The sequence below is a fragment of the Centruroides sculpturatus genome, unplaced genomic scaffold (genome assembly GCF_000671375.1).
Source record: "Centruroides sculpturatus isolate CEXI.00-Female unplaced genomic scaffold, Cexi_2.0 scaffold303, whole genome shotgun sequence".
Lineage (NCBI taxonomy): Eukaryota > Metazoa > Arthropoda > Arachnida > Scorpiones > Buthidae > Centruroides > Centruroides sculpturatus.
Genome location: NW_019384613.1, coordinates 620,481 through 646,130, shown reverse-complemented (window position 1 = coordinate 646,130; position 25,650 = coordinate 620,481). Strand labels below are relative to the sequence as shown.

The 25,650-nt window shown below is 30.9% G+C and overlaps 1 protein-coding gene across 1 annotated transcript in view; it reads left to right on the top strand.

Annotated features, from left to right (window-relative positions):
* The first annotated feature begins 175 nt into the window (after positions 1 to 175).
* The window catches only part of LOC111625314 (receptor-type tyrosine-protein phosphatase mu-like), a 97,716-nt gene continuing 72,241 nt past the window's right edge, over positions 176 to 25,650 (top strand). Inside the window, exons 1-15 of the mRNA XM_023368439.1 lie at positions 176 to 230; positions 305 to 475; positions 721 to 855; positions 3,434 to 3,571; positions 10,352 to 10,480; positions 10,559 to 10,670; positions 10,750 to 10,910; positions 10,991 to 11,118; positions 11,201 to 11,387; positions 15,775 to 15,851; positions 15,922 to 16,150; positions 16,774 to 16,979; positions 17,066 to 17,177; positions 21,072 to 21,284; positions 21,370 to 21,492. Of these exons, the coding sequence (XP_023224207.1) occupies positions 176 to 230; positions 305 to 475; positions 721 to 855; positions 3,434 to 3,571; positions 10,352 to 10,480; positions 10,559 to 10,670; positions 10,750 to 10,910; positions 10,991 to 11,118; positions 11,201 to 11,387; positions 15,775 to 15,851; positions 15,922 to 16,150; positions 16,774 to 16,979; positions 17,066 to 17,177; positions 21,072 to 21,284; positions 21,370 to 21,492 (2,176 nt within the window). The remainder of the gene's footprint in view (positions 231 to 304; positions 476 to 720; positions 856 to 3,433; positions 3,572 to 10,351; positions 10,481 to 10,558; positions 10,671 to 10,749; positions 10,911 to 10,990; positions 11,119 to 11,200; positions 11,388 to 15,774; positions 15,852 to 15,921; positions 16,151 to 16,773; positions 16,980 to 17,065; positions 17,178 to 21,071; positions 21,285 to 21,369; positions 21,493 to 25,650) is intronic.

Here is a 25,650-nt window from a genome sequence, read left to right as displayed (position 1 = left end):
CCCCTTTACCCTGAACAATACGAATAGTATGCAGTCTGATTTTACTTGTTTTCAACCGGAACAAATTAAAAATTTTGGGGTTGCATGCCAAAAGCGCGGGATGGATTAGGCCTAAATACACTAAATACTTATATTTTTCTTAAATATTCTATACTGGGATAAGAGTACGGCTTATATGNGTAATGGTGGATGTTCTCCAGGTTGGAAAGGAGATTCCTGTCAAATTCCTGGTAATGAAAATAATTTATTATGTTTATAATAGTCTTTAAATGTGTTAAACTAATTCAATTTTTATAATTTTTAGATGATTCTGATTTTGATTCTGCTGTGACTTCAAAAGTTACTTGTAAAACAGGAACATTTGGAGAAAATTGCAAACAAAAGTGTCATTGTTTAGGTAAAGTTGATTGTGATTCTGTTGTTGGAACATGTCCAGGAGAATGTGAAGATAATTGGAATGGAACCTCATGTAATGGTATGTAACAGTTTGAATATATGTTAAATTGTTTAAGAATGTTAATTAAAGATATAATTGCTAATTTTTAAATATATATATGAATTTAAACACTATGAATATTTGTTTAGATAAAAACAAAAATTTGCTTTATTGGAGTTCACCTGAATTGAATAACTGTTTTTCAATTTAAATGAGCTTCATTAAAGTAGATTTTTGGTATTATTTAAAGAATTTGATATTGTTTTCATTATTTATTTGTTTAGTATGCATTAGAGGAAAATATGGAGAAAATTGTGAAAATACATGTCATTGTCAAGGTGGAAATGAAAATTGTAAAACTGATGGTAAATGTAAACAAGGTTGTGATGCTGGATGGACAGGTTTTACATGTCAACAAGGTAAGTAATGACTCGTAAACTTTGTTTTAAATACAAGCAATCAGGACTATGTATATTTCAAAAGCATTCAAAAGCATTATAAAGCATTCTTAAAAATATGTGCGAAAGTTAAACATCTGAAAGTTGAACAATAGAGTTGCATATTATAATTAGAGTTCCATTTCCAGAGAGCTAAAACAGAAAAGTTATAAAATCTCTTATTTAGATAGGAAAGTTTACCTTTTTATAGTGAATGTGTTATAATGCTTAAAATATTATTTAAAATGTTAAAGCTAGGAATTAAATATAGAAAAAACATTTAAATTAATTTTTACAATTGATTTTGAAAATGATTTTATGAAATTGTTCAATCACTTGCACATATTTATAAGATTGAATTTATAATTATGGTTCTTTTTTAATTACTCATCTACTTTTATCAGTTGTATAACTAATTATTTAACTACTCGAATACATCTCATAATGAGTAAAACAAGTTGTAAAAAAATGATTTGCTTAATGAGCAACATTTTGCATAACAAGTGATGGGAAGAAGGAAAGTCCTGGATTATGCACATGTTACATCAGTCTGTGTTTAGCACTTGTTCTGCTAGATCTTAGTGTTGTTTGTGATCACACATTTTTCCAAACTTGTGTTCAGACATATTACATATAAATATCAACAACCATAGCCCGTTATATAATAAACATGCCAAATGATATGCCAAATTCTGTAAAGGCCATAATTAAATATTAGAAATTAAATAATTTGACTAGAGGTAGGCAGTTATGCTGCCATCTTGTATTAAATTTAATGACCAATTCCAAATTAAATTTCGATTTTTTTTTCTGCAAATTGATTGGTTCACTCCACTCTAGAAGAAAAGATGATGATGATTTACACTCTTCAGCAATGTATATTGTGTAATTTTCTTTGAATAAATATTATACATAAAATATTTGTGTACAGTATTTTTTTCAGCATGGAATGCATTATCATATTTTACATTAATTTGTATGGAAAAAATTGTTTTGCTTAACGAGTGTTTTGCATTATGAGTAAGATTCTGGAATGAATTATGCTCATTAAGCAAGGTTCCACTGTATCTGGGTGATATTAGGTTTAAAGCCAAACTGTAGAGCCAGTGTTCTGATATAGTTACATTCTTGCATTCTATCCCAGACAATGAGTATGGGCCCTTCTGATTAATGTCCTAAACATGCCAGTTTATAGTGCATAGGGGTCATGGGAAGCCCAGAGAATGAAGAGTGGACTGTAGGTGGGTTTTCTAAAGATAGTAGTTTTAACTGCATCACTTTGAAAAGAAAAGAAAATATTTAGGAAGTATGCTTCAAAGTCACTTTCTTATTTCAGGTTCAAAGTGAAGTCATATCGGTTGGTCTTGATGTCATAAATAAATTTTTGAATGTCAGGGCATCTTCTCCAAATAATCAAAACATAATTCAGGGTGTCCACCTTGAACCTGACACATTTGTTTTGACTGCCATATTGAAGTGCAAGGCAGTAATCAGATGTTGTGCATTCCATTAGGCGGAGAAACTGTGGAAGTTGTATAGGTAATTTTGAAAACCCACCAAAGTGATTGTAGGTGGTATGGCAGTAGTCAAACACAAAATGGCTTCTCCACAAGAGCGACTCAAGCTGTGTGGTGGTACGCTGAAACAAATTCCATGATTCAAGTGCAATGGAACTTTCATCATGTGTTTGGCAAGGTGCCACTCTTGAGGAACACTCTTACTTCTTGATGAAGGGAACCGTGTTAAAATCACACAGCAGTGGCAATCCGGGCACAGTTTTCCGATTGTTGGATTGGACTTAGACTTTTTCTGTTGGGGATTTGTCAAGGACAAGGTTTACACCAGTGTCAAAATTTGTGACCTTCAACATCTTTGTGTGCACATTCACGATGCTGTTGCTGCTGTCATGATTGAGATGCTTGAAAGAACCTGGCAGGAAATGGAGTATAGACTCTATTACCTCCATTTCAGAACCATCAAATTTAAATTCTTTTGCCCGTTTTTTTCACCTGAAGAAGAACCAGGGGTCCAAAAATGTTAGTGAAAGACGTAAAAGTTGAATTAAGCACCGTTTTTGGTTTGTGTTGGAAGTAAAAGAGTATAGACTCAATGTTCTTTGTGCAACAAAAGGAGCTCATGTAGAGGTTCACTGATTTTTTTAATAAAACTTTTTGAGTTTTTCATCATAAAATGTGCATTATTTTACATCCTTCCTGAGTGGTAGATTTTTTACAACAGTTTCAAATGTGTCTGATTCATGGTGGACACCCTGTATAAGCATATAAATGGTTGTTAGATGTATACTTGGGTAAAATCAATGATTCTAAAAATCTCAAGATAATTCAAGCAAAGTCCCTGAAAAGGGACAACCCATAGAGACACTTCTATTCTGGATGTAGAAGGTTCCATACTTAATTTCAGAGTTATAGTTTTAGTATTATATGGTTTTAAATTAGGATAAATTACAATTCCGTGTTTTTGAGTATATTTAATATTATTAAAATATTATTTTTAAATAAATATTTTACTTTTCTAATACTGAATTTATTTCTATTTTCAGAATGTGCAGCTGGAAGATTTGGTCCAAATTGTGGATTATCATGCCATTGTTTGGATGGACCTGAAGCTTGCAATAAAATCACAGGAATATGCACTGGAGATTGTCAAGCAGGTTATATAGGAAAAGATTGTCAAACAAGTATGTTAAATATTTTTTTTTGCTAATTGAAAGATTTATGCAGTAAAATAGTGTTAAAAATTAAATTCTACGATAAAACATTAATAAGCTATTTGAAAAGTTAAATATAAAATAACTACAAATAATTAGCTTGCAATAATATCTATATTATGTAGAGAAATTATTTTGATGACTATTATCTTATTTTGTATAGAACCTTTTCTCTAACAAAAAGTGATATACAAAATAAGATAATAGTAATAGATAAAAGTTGTATAGAAAATAAGATTACAGAATTTTGTATTCTTTAGGAGAATACAAAATATTCTCCTAGAGAAACTCAGTTTTGGTGAAAGAGTCTAATAATAATATAGTCTGACAATATTGATGATCATCTTCACTCTGTACCTCAGTTGCTGTCTTTTGGTTGATCCTGTGGCAGTCTGCCATGTTTTTTTTTGTTTTGTCTTCTCTATCTACCCCAATTTCATATGCTCTTTTCACCCTTTGTCCGGCATTAAGGTATTGTTTGTATTCATGTGAGGTTAGTTTTTCCCTTCAAGTGTTTGTACGTGGTATAAAATTGTCATGAGTAACTTAGTTTGTAATTTTTTCTTTGTTACACGCCATTCATTGTCCATTTTATCACTTGTTGTGAGCCCTCAAAGTCAAGGAAGGAAAGAGAGGGAAGTGTGAAAATGTGTGTAGCATTTGATTGTACTACTTGGATATCACAAAATTTTGTCGATTTTTGTGATAGTTTGTGTTCTATGTAAATATCGCAATTGTGCCAAACGGAAATTAATTAAAAGCCAGATATCTTAAGCCGACTTGTCCATTGTTTTTTTTTTTTTTTTTTGTCTAGCCCTGCAGACTTCGTTCTACGGGGGCATTCTACAATCTATTCTATTTTAATGATTTTATAATTAAATTTATAATAAGTTTTATAAAAATGAAACAAAAGAAATGAAATGTTTGAAATGATACTTTTTAAACTACATATTAGTAATAAAGAGGTTGTGGCCGAAGTTCAAACGTTAAACTTGTATGGCAAGCAAAAGTACTCGTTTGATGTTTGAACTCCAAGTAAAATACAATGCAGAGCACATTTACAATGTGCACTGCAATGTATCCCATGAGTCAGTGCATGATGTGAACATTGTGCACTAACTCATGGGATATTGTTGAAAAATGGTAGAAACATTTGTGAAAGTCGCATGAGTGTACAATTGTCCACGTGAAGCAGTACACAAATAAATAACAACAAATATTTATTTCTTTTACCATGTGATTGGAAAATCTACAGGATTTTTTTCGGATTCCAACGCTTAACATTATACAATATCCAAACTTGGGAGAGGAATCGAGTAGTTACAGATCAAATGAATGCGCTCGTGACAAATAAGAAAAGACAAACTTGTAACCTTATAACTAATACTTATACTAAATTATAAACTAAAAGAGGAAGGAAGGAAGAAATTATAAACTAAAAGATGAAGGTCTTAGAACAACAGAGGAAAAGGTTATAAAGAATACCCGGGTTTTGTTTGGTACCGATGCTCTTCTGGTGGGGAACTGCTATGAATCGTTTTCCTTTTGATTGTTATTTGGATCTCTTCGATAATTCTCCTTAGATCACGGATGTTTGTCTCTCCCTTTACGTTGGTAGGGCTTTTTCTCCTTTCTGCAGGCTACCTTCATCTCCCTTTGTCTTACTAGACTACAATCAGGAGCGCAACTTTTACACATCAGCCTTCCTCAAGAGTCCGACCCCAGAACGAACCTTCTTATCATTCTCGTAGCCCAGGTTCTCTCTTTCCATTGTTCATATGGTTCGTGAAAAGGGTTACCCCACCCACAGGAAAGAATGTTAGTAGAAAATTCAAGAAAACAAAGAAAGAACAAAGAACAAAGAAAACTTAAAACAAAACTTATATCTAATATATACAATAATATGGCATATTGCCACATTATTTCAATATATATTGAATGAATTACTATTATAATTAATAAATTTTTAAGTTATAAATGTTTTAATTGCTTTAACATGTTCTTTTAATGTTAGAGTTAATGCAAACAGAATTTGTTCTAATTATATTACTGTTNTGCTGTGTTATCAGCTTAGAGGTATGAAGGAGTACAGTACAGTACATGTCAGGAGTTGCAATTTGGCACAGAGTATTAATTTAAGTGCCCAAATCATGCGCGCATAAAAAAAACCTGACTTGTAGGTACTCGGGACCGAGAACCGAGTGAAAGTAGAATACAAAATGGCGACTCTCTCTACAAACAGGCAAACCTGAGTGACAAGTCAGGTGGTGAGAGTACCACCCACAGTCATTTAAGGAAATGGACTCTGATCCTAGGACTGAACACGTAGTATTTTCTTTCTTAAATAAAATTTGTAATCTAATTTTGTAAATTTGGGAGTGCTTCAAATATGACATTAAAACAGANGATACATAATATGGTTATAATAAAATATTGTGCGATTATTTTCATATAATTAAAATTAATATTTATTTATTTTTTAGAGAATATGAGGGAAGCGGCGCTTCCAACGCTTCTAATGACGGCACGCCACTGGCGTGTTGTGACATTTGATGATAGGGAAACTATGTTTCTGTAAGAAGCCGACATCCAGGGGCAATCAGTCAATTGCGCGTCAGTGATGGTCTAGGGTCTATTCATATCATTTATTCGATAAGCCAGTAAAAACTGTAGACTTTTCTAAATGTACAGTGGTACCTTAGGATACGAAATTAATCTGTTCCGAAACTGAGATCGTATCATGAAAATGTCATAAGGTGAATCATTTTTCCCCATACGATTACATGTAAAACCAAATAATTCATTTGAACACAAAAAGCACACTCAAATTAAAGCTAAGTAGTACATTGAAAAAAAAAAATAACTTTTATAAGGAAAACACTGAAAAATGCATTTTGTAGTTCTAAATGTATAAATAACCATAATAGAATAATAGACTAATTGATTAAAAAAAATGTAGTTTTATTTGCACTTTACCTTTGAGGATAGACGACGGTGGAGGTGTAAAATGGTGGCGGAAGAGAGGGAGAAGGGAAATGATATTAAAACTTAACTTACATAACATAATGTAACAATAATTTAAAAATAACTTAGAAAAGATTTTAAAAAATTAGTGTTGTTTTATTTTTTAATTATTTTTTTAATTTTTATTCACTGCTTTTTGCTTTCTTTCCTTCACTTCCACCAGCACTTTTACTGGATAGAGGTCGCTTGGTAAAATATCTATCCAAAGAGGTTCGGCTTTGCCTACTTTTTAATGTTTCTAAAATGACTTAGGCAAATGTCATTACTCCGAGCAGCAATACGGCCAGCGTGAACCTTTTCGGGATGTTTCTTTTCAATAAAATCAGTCACTTTCTGATAATACCTCAAGATTTCCTTTATCGAGCGAGATCCTTCCACGACGAAGCAAACGCGCCGACTGAGACCAACGAACAGAAGTGAATAAAAAATGGCGCTGCGAACTAATGTAACGTCGTATGGTGAGTTTTTGTTCGTATCGTGGAGCAAAAATATGTTCGAATTTCATGTCGTATCCTGAAAATTTCGTATGCTGGGGCGTTCGTATCCTGAGGTACCACTGTATTTAAAATTTATTCACTGTTTTTGCTTTCTTTCCTTCACTTCCACCAGCACTTTCACTGGATAGAGGTCGCTTGGTAAAATATCTATCCAAAGAGGTTTGGCTTTGCCTACTTTTTAAAATGTTTCTAAAATGACTTAGGCAAATGTCATTACTCCGAGCAGCAATACGGCCAGTGTGAACCTTTTCGGGATGTTTCTTTTCAATAAAATCAGTCACTTTCTGATAATACCTCAAGATTTCCTTTATCGAGCGAGATCCTTCCACGACGAAGCAAACACGCGGACTGAGACCAATGAACAGAAGTGAATAAAAAATGGCGCTGCGAACTAATGTAACGTCGTATGGTGAGTTTTTGTTTGTATTGTGGAGCAAAAATATGTTCGAATTTCATGTCAGATCCTGAAAATTTCGTATTCTGGGGCGTTCATATTCTGAGGTACCACTGTAATATCACAATTACATTCCAAATCGCTAGCCACGATATAAGGGTTACAATTAAAAATAAAATAAAAACTTACTTGGTGAAATAAAATGTGTGGTGGATGTACCGGTACATACCTGGTACAAAATATTCTTCAATTGTATAAATATACTTTTAAAGAAAATTATAATTAAATATAGCTTTGTAAAGAAACATACTGTACATAAAAATATAAAATATTCTTTACTTTTTAAATCTTAAAACAATGCACTTAGTCAAATAGCTCCCTACCAGTGACTAATGGATGGAATCGAAGACGCATCCATTAGCCACACAGACGCAGAGCTTGCATACACGCGGACTCCAAATCCCCAGGGTGCCGATACTGGTCAATGTCAAATATCTCTTTTGTCACATCACTAGTATACCTCAAAGGACGCGACAGGGCTGTTGTAGATTTTAAACGTTTCTCACCATAGCTGTAAAAATCTAAATATGTTGAACATAATAGTCATTTGTTTTCTAACTAATTTGTTTTAGGATCAAGTGTCCTCAGAAATTTCCAAAATTTACAACTTTTCAGTTACTCTCATTGAACTGGAAAAATTTCTGTCTTTATTACATTAATAATATGAAGAAATCAGTCTCCACTGTACTTGGCTAGAGATGGTTTGGTTAAGCTTTTGTTTAAGTAAAATTTTGGCTCTTTCATCAGGGTTTTGTTTATGTCCCCAATTCCCTAATCGCTTAATTATTTAACCACTTCTTAAATAGAAATAAGTCGAAACCAGTTACTTTGTACTCGAATATTTGTAGTCTTTGGAAAAAATGGAAAGACAAATTTTTATGACAAATGGATACATAAATTGTAAATTTAAGGAAAATAAATTCTGGAGCCTTTTCTGTACCTCATGCATCTCTCTCATTTATTAAATTTAGTTGTAAATGATGCTGTCAAAGTAACAGTTAATTTTTTAACATTATACAAGAATTGTACACATTTTTTTTCTACATCCCCTTAGAGATGGGACATACAAAATCGTAATATCGCTGGTTTAACATTGAAATCTGTAAGTAATATAAGATGGGAGAGCGGAATAAAAATATCAAATATTTTAATGGATTTTTTAAACTCCTGTCAACTATACAGAACTATCATAAAATATACCAGTAAATTCTTATCGGTTGGGTTAAGTTATAAATCTACTCATGATTCACATAATCGGGCGAGGGCGGCCAAATATCTAGCAGGCAGGCGGCTAACAGTTCAGAATCAGTTCTGGATAGAATTGAATGTGGTATACGTATAGCATCCACCCAAGGTCCTAGGCTTCCACCAGCTAAACTGGGTGAGTTTGATGCTCTGTAAAGCAAATGCGCGAATCTGGCTTTTTGGATGCTGACAATACAGCGTTTCCACTCCACCACTAATATTTGAATATACAATAGCAATCTTATCTTTTTTTTTCATGTGTAGTATAGAAATTTGTAATAAGTTATATAATGCAGTTATAATAAAATATTGTGTGATTATTTTCATACAATTAAAATTAATATGTATTTATTTTTTAGAAAATACAATGGAAGCAGCGCATCCACCGCTTCCAATGACAGCACGCACTGCTCTTTACATTGGCAGGGCCTTTCCTCCCTTCTATAGGCCACCTTCATCTCCCTTTGTCTTTCTAGATGATGATCAGAAGTGCAACTTTTACATGTCAGTCTTTCTCAAGAGTCCAACCCCAGAATGAACCTTCTTATCGTTCTCATAGCCCCAGGGTCTCTCTTTCCATTGTTCGTGTGGTTCGTGGAAAGGGTTACCCCACCCACAGGAAAGAATGTTAGTAGAAAATTTGAGAAAACAAAGGAAGAAGAAAGAAAACTTAAAACAAAACTTATATTTAATATATACAATAATATCGTGTATTGCCACATGTTTAACAATGACAAATGTTACCAGCGAAGGTAATTAACTAAATTAAACTATTTTAAAATATTTATAGGATGTTTAATAACACTAAATAATTATTTTTAATAAGTGTTGTGTCCCCTACCATACGATAGGATGATAGACTACCTTATACTTTTGTTGAGGGAAGTAGTGGCTTATGTAAATCCAAAAGCAGCTCGGAAAATTATTTTTAGAAAATTTACAAATGTATGACACTGTTGATGGTAGAACATGCTGTAAAAGAACAAACCTACTCCTACAGAATTATGATAAGCTATTAGGAAGACAAATATATATATAAATTCTATAGGCACTTCACATCACTTGCAAAAAAATTGAATAATTAAATAATTTCTGGATTATAATTGTCTGTTTCTTTACAATATTATTCATAAATGCTTAAATAATCATTACTGTAATAAACTACCGGTATGTCATAATTTTAACTCCAAAAACAAAAAAATGAAGAAGTTTAAACCAATCTTCTACTCACCATGCTAGACGTAGTGAATTCCATTATCAACCTTCTAGAATTGCAACCTTCTAGAATCTCAAACATCCAACGTTTACATTTTGGGCTGAAAAAAACAGCTGCAACCTCTCTATTTTTTCATTATCTACTTTAAAGATGTGGATTATATGACAATTTGACTTACATAAAAGTTAGGATTATGTTCTAGCAACTTTTTGCAGGGTATATACTGATGCTAGTGATATACCATTAAAGTTATTCAAATGAAATTACAGTACTAGTGTATTAATAGTAAGTAATAAGCTTTTTTTTTTGTCTAGCATGTCCTGTAAACTTGTATGGTATAAATTGTCAGAAAACTTGTGAATGTCTCAATGGAGGTAAATGCAACAGAATTAATGGTAACTGTACTTGTGGAGGTTATTGGCGTGGACAGAAATGTACAGACAGTAAGTGAAAAATTAATTTTATTTATGATAATCAATGTTTGCATATCTTTTTAATTATTAAACTAAAAATAATTTTAGGAATTCCACAGATTATTGCTACTTCTGATAAGGAAATAAATGCTGGGCAATATACATCAATATCTTGTACTGCTGATGCTATTCCTTCACCTTCTTTTGAGATAATTTCAAGGTTTTTATTTTTATATATCATAATTATTTTTCATATATTCAGTAACATCTTTCTTATTAAACTGTTTCTTTGCAACTAGTGATTTGAATAGATTAGATACTACAATAACAAAATTTGGAATAAATCAGTATCAAGCCATTGCCAATGTTACCGCTAACTCTTCAGGAAATTATACTTTTCATTGCTCAATTAATAATACTTATGGTTTGGATATAAAATCCTTTTTCTTGCTAGTGATTGGTAAAACATGAATTTTATGTACATTATTTCATTAAACATAACTTTAAGAATTTAATATGAAGTAAAATCTTTTTTAACAGATCCACCTGTACTAAATGAAAGGCCAGAAATAATAAATGTTACTTCAACCAGTATAGAAATATCATGGAAATCATGGGAATATGGAATTGACAAAGGTGGAAAAAAAATGGATAGAATCAATTATTTAGTAAATAACTTTCATAATAATTAACAAATCATTATTTAAATGTTGTTTTCTTTCTAACTTTAATTTGTATATTAAATGTTAGGTAATTTATCGTGTTTCTGAAACAACGGTATGGAAAACAATCGACAATTGGATATATACAACAAGAGCTGTAATACAAGGACTTTTACCTGATACTGAGTATCAAATTGCTATTAAATGTAGAAGGCCTGGTAAAGGTGGAATAGGTTCACCAAGTCCAATTATGTCAGCCAGGACATTATGTGGAAGTAAGAATAAACAAGTTTAATAAAAATATATTTATATACAGTAGACAGTCAGTTATCCAAAATAATCAAGGTGGAACAATTTTGAACAACCAATTACAGTTGTTAGGGTAAAAATGAAAAGATAAAGACCTTAAAGAAAACAAAAATATTTATTTTAATTCTAGTAGAATGATAAAAAGATATTAAGCTATTGAAATTTAATATATATAAATGATAAAAAATAATGAACAAATTGTCTAGTTTATTAAAAACAAGCACTAGTCTTTCATTATAATCTACAACATACTGATTAAAATTTTTAATTCAAAGTAAAAATTACAAAATAGTAAAATTAATATTAAATACAGAACATTAATCATATAAAAATGATTTATTACAGATTTTTTTAAAAGAAGTTATCTATTTTGCTTTGTTTTATACAGTTTTCTCTAACATATAAAACAAAACTGGAAAAATATGTCAAGTACAGTAGAACCTCGATTATCTGGACTTCTATTATTTGGATTTTCAATTATCCAGACCTCTATTATCCGGATTTTCGATTATCCGGATTGTTCAAAATAAACAAAAATTTTACGAATTTGCTGATTTGCACTTGGCGAATTATGACATTGTTTATGTATGTGATGGAATGCATAACATTTTTTGTTTCAACAACGTCTCCCCAGCACAGTGGTCATAAACTCTTAAATATATTTTGCATCGTAATAAAAATATAACTTGACATATGTATTTATAAATAATTTATATTCAAATTACATCATTTCTATGACCAAGGGGGGCGTAAGGCATGGGCAACGTGGGCCACCACCTATGCCTCGCGGTCCGAAAGACCTCGTGCCTCGAAGGTTTACGCATTACTTAAAAGCTGAGAACGCGATGAAAAACTTTTACTCGTCATAAAACGATAAATAGTTTGTCAAATTTTTATTCATAAAAATGCAGTTTCAACTGATTTTTATTTTATAAAATCTGTTTTCTTGAGCCACCAGAGGGCCTTTTAAACAATAGCTAGTCTGTTAGCGCTGGTCAGTAGTAGACCAAATTCAATACGAACATTTGTTTCTTGAAAATTTGATCACAATTTAAATACAGTGTTTATTTTTAACATTACCGATATGTCATCGAAAAGAAAACTTGTTGTATTATCATTAAAAGACAAATTAAAGTATTTGTTTCGATTATCCAGATTTTTCCTTATCCGGACTACTATCATCCCCAATTAATCCAGATAATCGAGGTTCTACTGTATATACAAAGACACATACAAACATTTCAAGAACATTTTTACTGTAATTAATGTTTTTGGTATAATTCATAGGCCTTCCTTATAGGTTTATACAACAAAATAGAATATTCCTATAAAAAACATTCAAATGTAGACTAAGTATATTCTAAACAAACATACAGAGTTTAAAAAATTTTGAATTTTATTTAAACTTATATTTCATCAGAGAAATTTAATAAAATAAAAATATAAATAGAAGTAAAAAATAAAAATACAGACAATAAAAATTATTTATAAACAGATAAAACATTTTTTTTCTGTTTTCTTCATTCCATTATCAGGTTGTCTGTGATGGGATGAAGAATTTATCTAATTTGTTCAAGCATTATATTATTAATTGTAGGTTGACAATTTCATGCATTATACTGTATGTATTTATAATATTCTTTAGCTATTTTTTTATTTTTTATTCTTTTTTATTTTCCAATTATTATTGTTTTATTTTCACCCTGTTACTATTGTAGGTCTATTGTTCTTTATTAAATTTAAGCCAATCTTTTTACTTAAATTTTGCTTAAATGCACAAACAAACTTTTCCATTATTCTTGTTTGACTTGAACGCATAGAGGATCTGATGATGGTATAAGGAAGACCTAAAAACGTTTTATTTGTTAATAAATGTTGACTTCTATACTCTATATAGTGTTTCTGCAGTTTTCATGAATGCTTTAACTAACACAGTACTTAAAAAACATCTCAATGAGCTTTTTGCAATTAAGAGTTTGATTGACTTTTATTGACTGGGATCTCTCACTGACTGTTGATTTACTGATCAAGACCATATATTCTATATAATTATCCCTTGATTAAGATTTTCAGGGTCTAGTGAAGACAAAGGGTTAGATGAAGACAGATTTAAGCAACCAAAAAGTAACAAGAAGTAGAGTATCATAACACATTTGTGACCATGGTGAAAACTCTATAATTGATTGTTATAACTGATCATGTTGCCAGTCAAAGCAGCACTACTGATCATGTTGCCAGTCAAAGCATCACTACTGATCTTGTTGCCAGCTGGATGCTTTTACAGTACTTTCTAGTTAGTTTATTTGCTGCAGTTGTTGTTGCCATTTTTTGTTCTCTTTGGATACATGGCTATATGTGGTTTTCTTCAGTCAATCCAAACAGATAGTGAGTCCATTAATAGATCTTCTTGTTGTATTGGAAATTTGTAGAGAGGAACAGTAACATACTTTTTAAGTGAACGTCTTTGTTTAAAGTTCAAATGTAGTGTAGTCTTTAATGTAGGACTTTACCATATTGTAAGAACACTGATTGGGGGGAGATTTTTATTCCCTACCATCGGGATAGCTCTAAGGTCTAACTGTATGTGGGTGGTGGTTTTAAGAGGCAGCAAAAGACAAGTGCTTAACAAATAAACTGTTTATTCTGGTCGAAAATGCTTACATATTTTTTAAAGCAAAGGTCCTTAGATTCAGAACTTTAAGATGTCTTCAGATTTGACCTGGTCCTGCATTGTAGGAGTTTCAGATGCAATCTGGTCCAGCATTGTAAGAGTTTTCAGCAGCGATCTGGTCCAGCGTTGTAGGAGTTTTCGACAGTGATCTGGTCCAGCGTCATAGGACCTCTGGACAGTGTTGAGTAAAAAGTTTGAAGTCTCGAGAGACAGTACACGAAAGATGAAAGGAAGCACAAAAAAATGGAGGTAAACGAACACAACAGGTAGTCTAGGTGGAAGCCTCCTTTTGTCCTTGAAATCGGTGTTTTTATAAGATTTTCAAGATCAACTTGTTGCTAATTGGACAAACTTTACCTCATTGCTTTCTAATTGGTCTTCCACCTGTCTCCAGGTGTAAATGGAGCTTCGGATAGTTCATGGGAAAGGTCGGCTGGAGATGGTTCATCTGACACCACTTTTTAGACTCTGATCGCGTTCAATTGTTGACTATGACACCTACACTCATTTTAATATCGTTTTTTCTAGTTTCGTTTTGCTTTCTAAACTGCGTCTTAACTTTTAATTTTTTATATCTAAAATTTTGTTTTTCCTTCTACTCTTTATTAGCGCTGATGTCAAAGTCCGGTGTCACCAATTTGACACTTATATAATTTGTTTTCTTGACTGTTTATTTTTCGGGGGGCTATTTCCAGGGCCTCACAATATTATAGTTATTGTTGAGTTATTTTGTCTGTTGTTTACTTTTGGCCAGTCAGGCATGGATGTCCCTACCAGGAATATGAATCAAATTCCTGCCAGCATTGTTCCTTCAAATTCATCAAATGTAATGCAAATCCTCCTACCAGAATAAGCTATAACTCACGAGAGTCAATGGCATAGCGTGGATGTCAGCCGCCCGGGGCGGAGGAAAATTTCGCCATTTCCTTATTTAGGTATCTCAATTTAAAAGGCTAAAATTCAGTTTCGTCACAGAATAAGTAATGAAAAATTCCGTGCTAGTGTTGCCACCTTTTTAAAATCGCCGACCCTGACGGCAGGTGAGGTTCGTTCAAACAGAAGTTCCTGACACATGGGTATATCATTTTGCAATGAAGAATAATTTGCAGTGCATGCTGGTTCTAAATCAGTTACAGTTAGCGACTAAGGAGACTTAGGTAAGGGTAACATAAGTAATCTAGATGACTTAGCCCTATTGGATATTGGAGGTGTATATGGGTGCAAATTAATCGTACGAGCAAAAAAAAAAAAAAAAAAACACGATATCCCCAAACAGCGAGTCAGATGGTAACACTATTCCGTGCTCATTTCATTCGGTCCAAATCATAGGTGGACGAAAATATGAAATAAAATGGTTCAAATTCTTACAAGATATTATTATTATTTATTGTCAAATTTTGCCGCTCCCTAAAAAGTGCCGCCGGGGCGGTCAATAGCATAGCGTGGGGGGGCTGCCCCCCTATGCTACGCTACTGATGAGAGTATAAAATTTTATAAAAGTATAAAAGGTATAAACTAAGGCATAATAATAAAGTTAGTATAATAATGTATATAATTTTTATTTCCAGTAGAATATTTTTGAATTTTAATTATACTGACTATTTTATTACAAATTAAACTAAAATAAGTTGATTTTCATTCTATAAAAGATATAATAAGTCATTTCATTAATACTGTTTCAGATCCATCACCTCTTGCTATTCCTCTTGATTTTAATCCCCAACATTTTACACCACATACAATTACTCTTTCTTGGAAGGTATGTTCATTTGTTTTTATAGTTCTTATATCAATTTTTTCAATTAAAATAATTTTTTCACTTAATATAGCCACCAATATACTCTGAATTACATTGTTCTTTGATGGGATATATATTGTGTTATTATGAAGGCACAGAGGTGCATAATCTACATTGTGTGAATATTTCTAAATCTGAAGAGTCTTATACCCTGGAAGGATTACAACCATTCACAGAATATGTTCTCCATCTTTTTGCAGTTACACCTAAAGGAAAAGGACAACAGTTCGCTGTATTGAAATTTTCTACACCAGAAGCAGGTGAAAAGTCTTTAATATTGATCTATTCATACTTAATTCTATTCATAACTATTCATACTATTTCTAATATTAATGTTAACTAGGGATTTTAATAACCCGATTTTCAATTAAAATAATCATTAAACAAATACTTAATACTGTTTAGAAGTGAGGATGAGATTTAATGTGGATAAATATTTTCAGAACGCTGTGTTCTATTTTTACATCCTCACAAATGCAGAATACTTATTGCTAACTATAAATTGAACTGTATTTATTATGAAGAAGACTTTTGTAATTTTAAATTATAAAATTTCCAAAATTGTAAAATATTTATTTACTAATTCAATTTCAGAGAAATTTTATAATATAAATTTCAAAAGAAATTTTTATGGTACATGCTGTTCAATTTGTAACTAGTAATTAACCTGTATATCAATTCAGATTTCATATTTGTATGGATCTGAAGCTGAAGTATAGTATTTCAAAAATATTTATCTAGATTAAATCTCGTATTGGTTTCTAAACAATGTTGTGTTTTCTTTCGTGATTACTTTAATATTGAATTACATTATTTTAAATGATGACAATATTCAAAAATATCCAAATAATATAATTTTCATTTACAATTTAAAAAAAATTAGTTCCAGGACCAGTTGAAAATCTGAAATACAGTCAAATATTAAAGAATCCTGAACTGATAGTAATTGAATGGAAGACAAGTTCTGTAATGAATGGAATACTTAAGGATTATTTAATCAAATATGAATTGATGAAACAGGGTCTATGTGAAAATATATTATCTTCAAATGTACACAGAAATAAAACTGTACCCAAATCTCAACATGACGTAATTTAATATTATATTTATTTATTTAATGAAAAAATCTGAAATTTAACTATCAATTTGAATAATGGTTTTATTTATATTTATAGGTTATATTGAAAGATTTATTGCCTTTTTCTACATATAAAGTAAGTGTTCAAGCAAGCACTTCTGCTGGCTATGGTGAAGAAAGAACCATAATTGTGAAAACTTTGGAATCTGGTATGTTTATATTTTATAAGTAACTATGTTGATATGTATTATTAAAGTATTTAAATATAAAAGGCTATGCACAGGGGTTTGAGAGTTTACGTGATGGGTTAATCCTACTTGGGAAAAATAAACAAAAAATAATAATAAAATAATGTAAAAAGCCTATACAGCTATATGTAAAAAATTAATAAACTACATTATGAAAAAATAATGTGTATAATATGTATGTGATATAAAATATAATATAATGTGTGTTGTGGCTGTCTGCCATATTATATGATTTTGTCCTTTTGTTATTCTAACAATTTTCCTTGCTCTTTGTTCTTTCCACCTTGTAGAACTTTCTAACCATCTTAATTATTCTTTCTTGGAGGTGAGGACCACTTCCTAGAATTCACCAACATCATATGTGAGGTTACCTGAGGACATATGAAGCAAAGGAAAATCACTTTTGGGTTGGTGCTCTAGAGAGAAGATCACAAAAGGAGAGAAACGTTAGTGTTCAGTGATTGAGAGACAGGTGACACTAGAACTTTGAGTTGGAACTTTAAAGTTCCAAAGTTATTGTGTTAGAGCCAACATTTCAGATTGAAGTGTCCAAACGTGCAACCAATTTTTAGGATAAAATATACAAGAAAACCTTCAAGAACTGAGGGAAAGGAAGATAGAAACAAGTATTTTGCATTTAAGCTTCACATGTGGCCCTCATGGTAACTGAAAGACCCAGTCTTTCATCACTGTCTTCATTACTTTTTGCCCCTATTTTCAATTTTCTTTTATTATAGTAAGTGTAGCATTAAGGATTAGTTTTGGGAAAATTATTATTGTAATAATTATTCTTGTTTATAGCATGGCTGTGGAGTCGCATAAAAATCTACCGACTCCGACTTTTCCTTACCATACGACTCTGACTCCGACTCCGACTAGGAGCAGACTTGTTACCGAAATAGACCCGGAAATTCTGATGCCATCACGTGACCTCAGAATAAAATATTCAATAAATAGAGTTGTAATAAAAATAGAGCGTAGAAACTTTTTATTCCAAAGCTAAAAGACTTCTCTAAGTAATATATAAATATGTACTCAATATTTTTTACTTTTCCGGTTGTTATATACAGTAATACCTCAACTTACGCTACCCCGACTTACGCGAATCCGGAGTTGCGCGATTTTCAAATCTCGTCGATTCATCTTTTGTTTCAGCGCCACACAACCCTTGATTACTCACTCCCCCCACACTATTGTTCGGCTTACATGTTCGGATGTGTCGCGCGGAATCCACACATAGCTACAATTTATTTTGTGTAATTTATTTCTGTGTTTGTTATATCTACGGAGACTTGAGAGACTCTATGTGGTGATTTCTTGTAACCGTGAACGAATCAAAAGACGAGATAAGATTAACGAGAACATTTATTAGCTTACATCCAACTTGGGTTTTACACAAATTGCATACATCCAACTTGGGTTTTACACAAATTGCGAAATTATACCCCGACTTACGCAAATTCGACTTACGCGGTTATCACTCGGTCCCACCTATCGCGTAAGTTCGGGGTATCACTGTATAACAGAGGAAAGTGTAGCGCTTAGTCAAAAAATGAACCCTCCCAAATTTTTACATTTTTGGACTCGGGACACCTTGAAATTTCGAGATATGCAAAAGATTCGAGGTTTCTTCTATATGTGTGGATGTTAGACTGTGTGTGGGGGGGGCATGATTTTGTTCACCCTGTTTGAAGCCTAATAATTTCTGTGGTCGGAGTGGTCAGAATCGGAGTCGGATGGTTTAACACAGGAGTTAGTTATTTAAGTCGAAGTGATTGAACTAAATCATGTCCCCATATACATTCTAACATCTTAAGCGAGAACATCTTAACAGGTTTTACTGTACTATTATAAAATGGCAAAAAAGCTTACTTTGAGGGTAAAGACAAATTTTATTTTATTTTTTTAAATTTTGAATGCTAATAACGAGTAAAATATTCATTAAGAGATATGACACACGACCACTTTTATGTCTTTACCCTGTCGACCTTTAATTAAGAACTAAAATTTAATAGTATTAATGCTTCTTTATACGCAAGCTACAGTGCCACATTTCGTTTCTTAAACTTTACCCATTCTGAGATATTGTTTAATATCTCAGAACAGAAAGTAAAGAAATTAAACAAATTAGATGCCAACACGTGCGCACGAATTTTTCCCCTTTATTGACTTTTTTGAGAGGTTTGGGATGTCTCCAAACGTGTAGATTTGCAAAAAAAAACTTGGAGGGTCAAATTTGACACGATTCCAATACTTTTCTGTTTTATATACATAACAAGTTGGGAAGTAAAAGGGAGTCGGAGTCGGCGGATTTTTTGACGACTCCAACTCCAGCTAAAACTCCATGACTCCGACTCCACAGCCCTGGTTTATAGTATTAAATTAGTGTGATTGCAATTTGGTGTGACATAGCCATTTTATTTTTGTAATTGTTCTGCCAACAATTGAGTTTAGGGTTACTGTCCTAGAGTTGGCTTTCTTTACTGAGTCTGTGCATAGTTATATCACATGAAAATAAGTTGAGTTTATAACATCTTGGGCATTTGCCGTAGTGGGTTAACAAAAACCCTTTCATATCTTACAGTATAATATAAAACTGTACCTTTTCAAAATCTTATTCAAGGGACTGAAAATATATTTAGATGTCAGACATGTGAAGAAAACCTGGAAAACTCCATCTTTTCCAGGTTATCTTCACATGTCCAACTAGTGTTGCCACCTTTTCAAAATCTCTGACCTGGACGGTGGGTCGGGCGTGAACAGAGTAACATGGCGGATGAGTTTCAGTGAGTGTGAGGTCTTTCACCATTAAAGTAGTGTACATCTGTAGTGTAGTGTATAAAAATATTTGCAAGTACTTTCTTTCATTGTAACTTTCCAATTTCTACAAAATTCCTGGACAAAATTAATAGTTAACCCGGACAGTGAGTCAAATCCTGGACTGTCTGGGTGAAAACCGAACGGATGGTAACACTATGTCCAACATTTACATATAGGGATGGACCAGTTTTCCATAGAAAGTCCTACTGAGGGACATCTTCCAATGGCAGATTGTCCAAATGTTGCATTGCCTTATTCCATTAATCCTCAATTTATATATCTATAATGGATATGTAATTATTCAAAAATTCAAAATATTTGAATAATTAATAAGTATGTTTTATTAACATATGCACATTGATTGTATACAAATATATATACAAATATTGTATACAAATATAACCAACTTAATGAAACTTAATACACTATAAAAAGCATAATATACTGTTAAATATACTGGAAGAGGAGATTGGACCAGATGTCTGGGTAGCGTAATTGGCAACACATCTGCATGGCAAGTGGCAGTTGTGGGTTCGAGTCCCACTTCAGGCCAATTCTTTTCTTTCAGTTTAATCTAAAATTATTTAATTAAATTATAATTATTAAAATTAATACAAGATAGTGCTTGATGTCTCCCTCTTTTGTCAAATTTATCTGCAATTTATAATTATTATAGCCAATATTTAGCCCAATGTCATATGGCAGTGATTGTTGCTTTATTACAATGATTGTATTGCAGATAGTCCAAAAAACCATATTTACTATTATAACTGTCTTTAAAAACATTTTAAAGTTTGAACAAATAAATTTTTATTTTTATTGTTTTGTTTTTTTTTTGTGTTAATAGAGAAGGCTTAATGTATCCACCAATGCTAGATGTCAATTTTATACAGATCTAATCTAATGTGTAAATTGAGGATTAGCTATATTTTATTTCTTATAAATACAAATTATAACCATTTCTATTTCTTTTATTATTTCAGATACAATAAATCTTTATTTTTTTTTTATAAAAATAAATTTAATTTTTTATAGTACCAACTTCAAGTCCTGAAAATGTGCATGTTGTTTCAAAAGATAAAAATTCATTAACATTTGAATGGGATCCACTACCTTGTGATACTGCTAATGGGTTTATTAAAAATTATGAATTCAGTTTACAAAATTGTTCTCAAATTAAAAAATCTATTAGGGAAAAACGTAATATTGATTTTGAAGTTTGGATAAATTCATTAACTCAAGTGTCAGGTAAATTGTCAATTTTTTCAAGATATTATGCTTTAATATTAACTTATTCAATTATTGTAATTATTATTACTTTTTTACTCTTTAGATACTAAAGTAACTATCCTTGGACTTCTTCCTTATGAAGAATATGCATTTGCAGTAAGAGCTGTTACAAAAGTAGGCAATGGACCATTTTCTAAAGAAATTTATGCTAGGACAACTGAAGATGGTAATATAAAGTTTATTTCAATGTTTATTTTTTAAGATTCTATCATATAGATTTTATTTAATAGCCTTATACAATTATAAAACTTATTATTAAAATATAATGACATAATTCTAGCCTTTGTAATGCACGAAATACACATAAACGAACACTTCATAACCAATACCTTCTAACAAACCTCTGAACAATAGCACTGATTGGAACATAAAAAATGACTTTTGTTTGGTGGTATTTTGTATGCAATTCAAAAGGAAAGTATCAGTTGAAAAGTAAGATAGATAAATGTATTTTATTTATCTTATTTTCTAATTGTGAAGTAAGGAACAATAAGCAATTATTAGTCTTTTAATTATTTGCCAGTTAGTCAACAACGATATATTTATATATATTTATGTTTATCTTCTTCAATCTTATGTTTTACAGTAAACAATCATCAAATTAATTTTACTGTAAATTTTATAATTTTTAGAGCTATTTACATAGTCTGATAAAAAAAAATACAGTAAATTGGTATAAAAAATATGGTAAATTCTAAAGAATAAGTTACATTAAAAATATTTTACAAAAATAGCTTTTATATGATAAATATAATCAAACACCAAAGACTTGCTGAGCTTACTATTAATTTAATACTCAAACGCTTTCAGCCTATTTCTAATAGGCCATCCTCAGGAAATTATTGTTCTACAATCGAACACAAAGCTTTTCAAATACTCTTTAAATTTAAAAAATTTTTAAACGTATTTTTAAAATCTTTACATTAAACTGTAAAATATTAAATATTTANGTGATTGTTGCTTTATTACAATGATTGTATTGCAGATAGTCCAAAAAACCATATTTACTATTATAACTGTCTTTAAAAACATTTTAAAGTTTGAACAAATAAATTTTTATTTTTATTGTTTTGTTTTTTTTTTGTGTTAATAGAGAAGGCTTAATGTATCCACCAATGCTAGATGTCAATTTTATACAGATCTAATCTAATGTGTAAATTGAGGATTAGCTATATTTTATTTCTTATAAATACAAATTATAACCATTTCTATTTCTTTTATTATTTCAGATACAATAAATCTTTATTTTTTTTTTATAAAAATAAATTTAATTTTTTATAGTACCAACTTCAAGTCCTGAAAATGTGCATGTTGTTTCAAAAGATAAAAATTCATTAACATTTGAATGGGATCCACTACCTTGTGATACTGCTAATGGGTTTATTAAAAATTATGAATTCAGTTTACAAAATTGTTCTCAAATTAAAAAATCTATTAGGGAAAAACGTAATATTGATTTTGAAGTTTGGATAAATTCATTAACTCAAGTGTCAGGTAAATTGTCAATTTTTTCAAGATATTATGCTTTAATATTAACTTATTCAATTATTGTAATTATTATTACTTTTTTACTCTTTAGATACTAAAGTAACTATCCTTGGACTTCTTCCTTATGAAGAATATGCATTTGCAGTAAGAGCTGTTACAAAAGTAGGCAATGGACCATTTTCTAAAGAAATTTATGCTAGGACAACTGAAGATGGTAATATAAAGTTTATTTCAATGTTTATTTTTTAAGATTCTATCATATAGATTTTATTTAATAGCCTTATACAATTATAAAACTTATTATTAAAATATAATGACATAATTCTAGCCTTTGTAATGCACGAAATACACATAAACGAACACTTCATAACCAATACCTTCTAACAAACCTCTGAACAATAGCACTGATTGGAACATAAAAAATGACTTTTGTTTGGTGGTATTTTGTATGCAATTCAAAAGGAAAGTATCAGTTGAAAAGTAAGATAGATAAATGTATTTTATTTATCTTATTTTCTAATTGTGAAGTAAGGAACAATAAGCAATTATTAGTCTTTTAATTATTTGCCAGTTAGTCAACAACGATATATTTATATATATTTATGTTTATCTTCTTCAATCTTATGTTTTACAGTAAACAATCATCAAATTAATTTTACTGTAAATTTTATAATTTTTAGAGCTATTTACATAGTCTGATAAAAAAAAATACAGTAAATTGGTATAAAAAATATGGTAAATTCTAAAGAATAAGTTACATTAAAAATATTTTACAAAAATAGCTTTTATATGATAAATATAATCAAACACCAAAGACTTGCTGAGCTTACTATTAATTTAATACTCAAACGCTTTCAGCCTATTTCTAATAGGCCATCCTCAGGAAATTATTGTTCTACAATCGAACACAAAGCTTTTCAAATACTCTTTAAATTTAAAAAATTTTTAAACGTATTTTTAAAATCTTTACATTAAACTGTAAAATATTAAATAGTTAACAAAATAATAACATATTATATAATTAAACAAATGTAAAAATAAATTAATATAACGAAAATACACATTAAACCAGTTAAAATACAACCACCACAAGTTTAAGGGTTTTTAATTCTCATTTCCTTTTCTATCATATATTTCCAGGCCGTTGGAAGAGCATTAGCATTCTTGGCATTTAAGCAATTGTTATTTACTTTACTCTTATATATTTCTATTTTGTCCATACTCAATGCAATCGTCAGAGAATGGACCGGCTTAATTATTCTTGTCTCATCCATTTTACATTTGCTCCATCTGTTTGGGCCATGATTGCCAAAATGATGTTGTTGTGTCCTTTACTAATGTCATACATGTGCTCTTTTATATGTACTGCCAAGTTTCTTGTGATGACACCCACATAATCCTTTGCCACTCCTAACTGCTGATTTTCAAAAAGAATTCTATAAACCCCAGCCTTCTCCTTCATTCTTACTTCGTCCTTATCATTTCTTAGCAATCTATAGATGTTTGGCACTTGTTTATATACTGTTCTCATGTTTTTAAATTTACATAATTTTTCCATTACTCCCTCTACATTCCTGTTATATAATACGTGAACTTATTAAACCTATTTTCTCTATTATCCCGTTTACTTGCATCTTGTCTGTAACCCTTGACTAATTTGTCAATTGTAGATGTTTTGTATCCTAAACTTTTCACAACTTTCTTAATTCTGCTAATCTCCCTAAGTCAATCTTGTACATTGGTGCAATATAAGAATGTTCTTTTAATAAGCACCTTAAACGATGACATCTTGTATCTAAACGGATCATTGGACCATGCTGGAATATATAGTGGAGCATGCATGGGTTTCAAATACACTGCTGTTTGTACATAGCCTTGTTTAAACTCTATATTAATGTCCAAAAAATGAAGTTGTGTATGGCCTTTCTGTTCCAGTTTTAGTTTTAACCCATGATTATTGCTATTTATCTGAGGATGGCCTATTAGAAATAGGCTGAAAGAGTTTGAGTATTAAATTAATAGTAAGGTCAGCAAATGTTTGGTTATATTTGTAAGTAAATGGCTGAGGAAGTGAGGATAGTTTTATATGATATATTGGAAAAAGATTTCCATGAATTATTGATTATATGAATTAGTTTTATTGATACAGCCAGTTTAGCTAAATTATATAAATTATCTCTAATTCTTCATTTCAATAATATTTTTTGAACTATAAAAAAATAAATAGATGCCATATTTGAAAATTCATACTAAATATAAGTAGAGGAGAAGGTGGTATTATGGAACCCCAATTACATTTTAGTGAATTGTAAACAAGGTATCATAACTACACCCACATTTATGGAATTATGGTATTTATGGTATTATGGAACCCCAATTACATTTTAGTGAATTGTAAACAAGGTATCATAACTACACCCACATTTTTTGTGCGAAAAGTACTGGTAACTAGTAAACTAAATGTTCCTAATTGGATTTTTCGCTAGTGTAATTATAAGTATGGTTTTTGAAGGCTTTTGTACAAAAAGTCCGATAGTAGGCTTAGAGAAAATCAGGTGGTAATATGGAACCTTACTGTATATTTTCAAAAAAATGCTTTAATGTAGCCAAAAACAAATAGGAAAGGACAAAAAATATTAAATAATTACCAAATTATTTACTCCAATGTATTTTATCACAAAAATGGTTTTATAATAGAAAAATATGACCTCCATCAACAATATATATTCCAGCAGCTCTTTTTCGATATTTTCAGACTTTCTACCTAGTGTCTTTTTCCCAAATTGCTCCGGACGAATGTCTGATTGCAAAGAGAGAGTTCGGAGGAGTTGAGTTC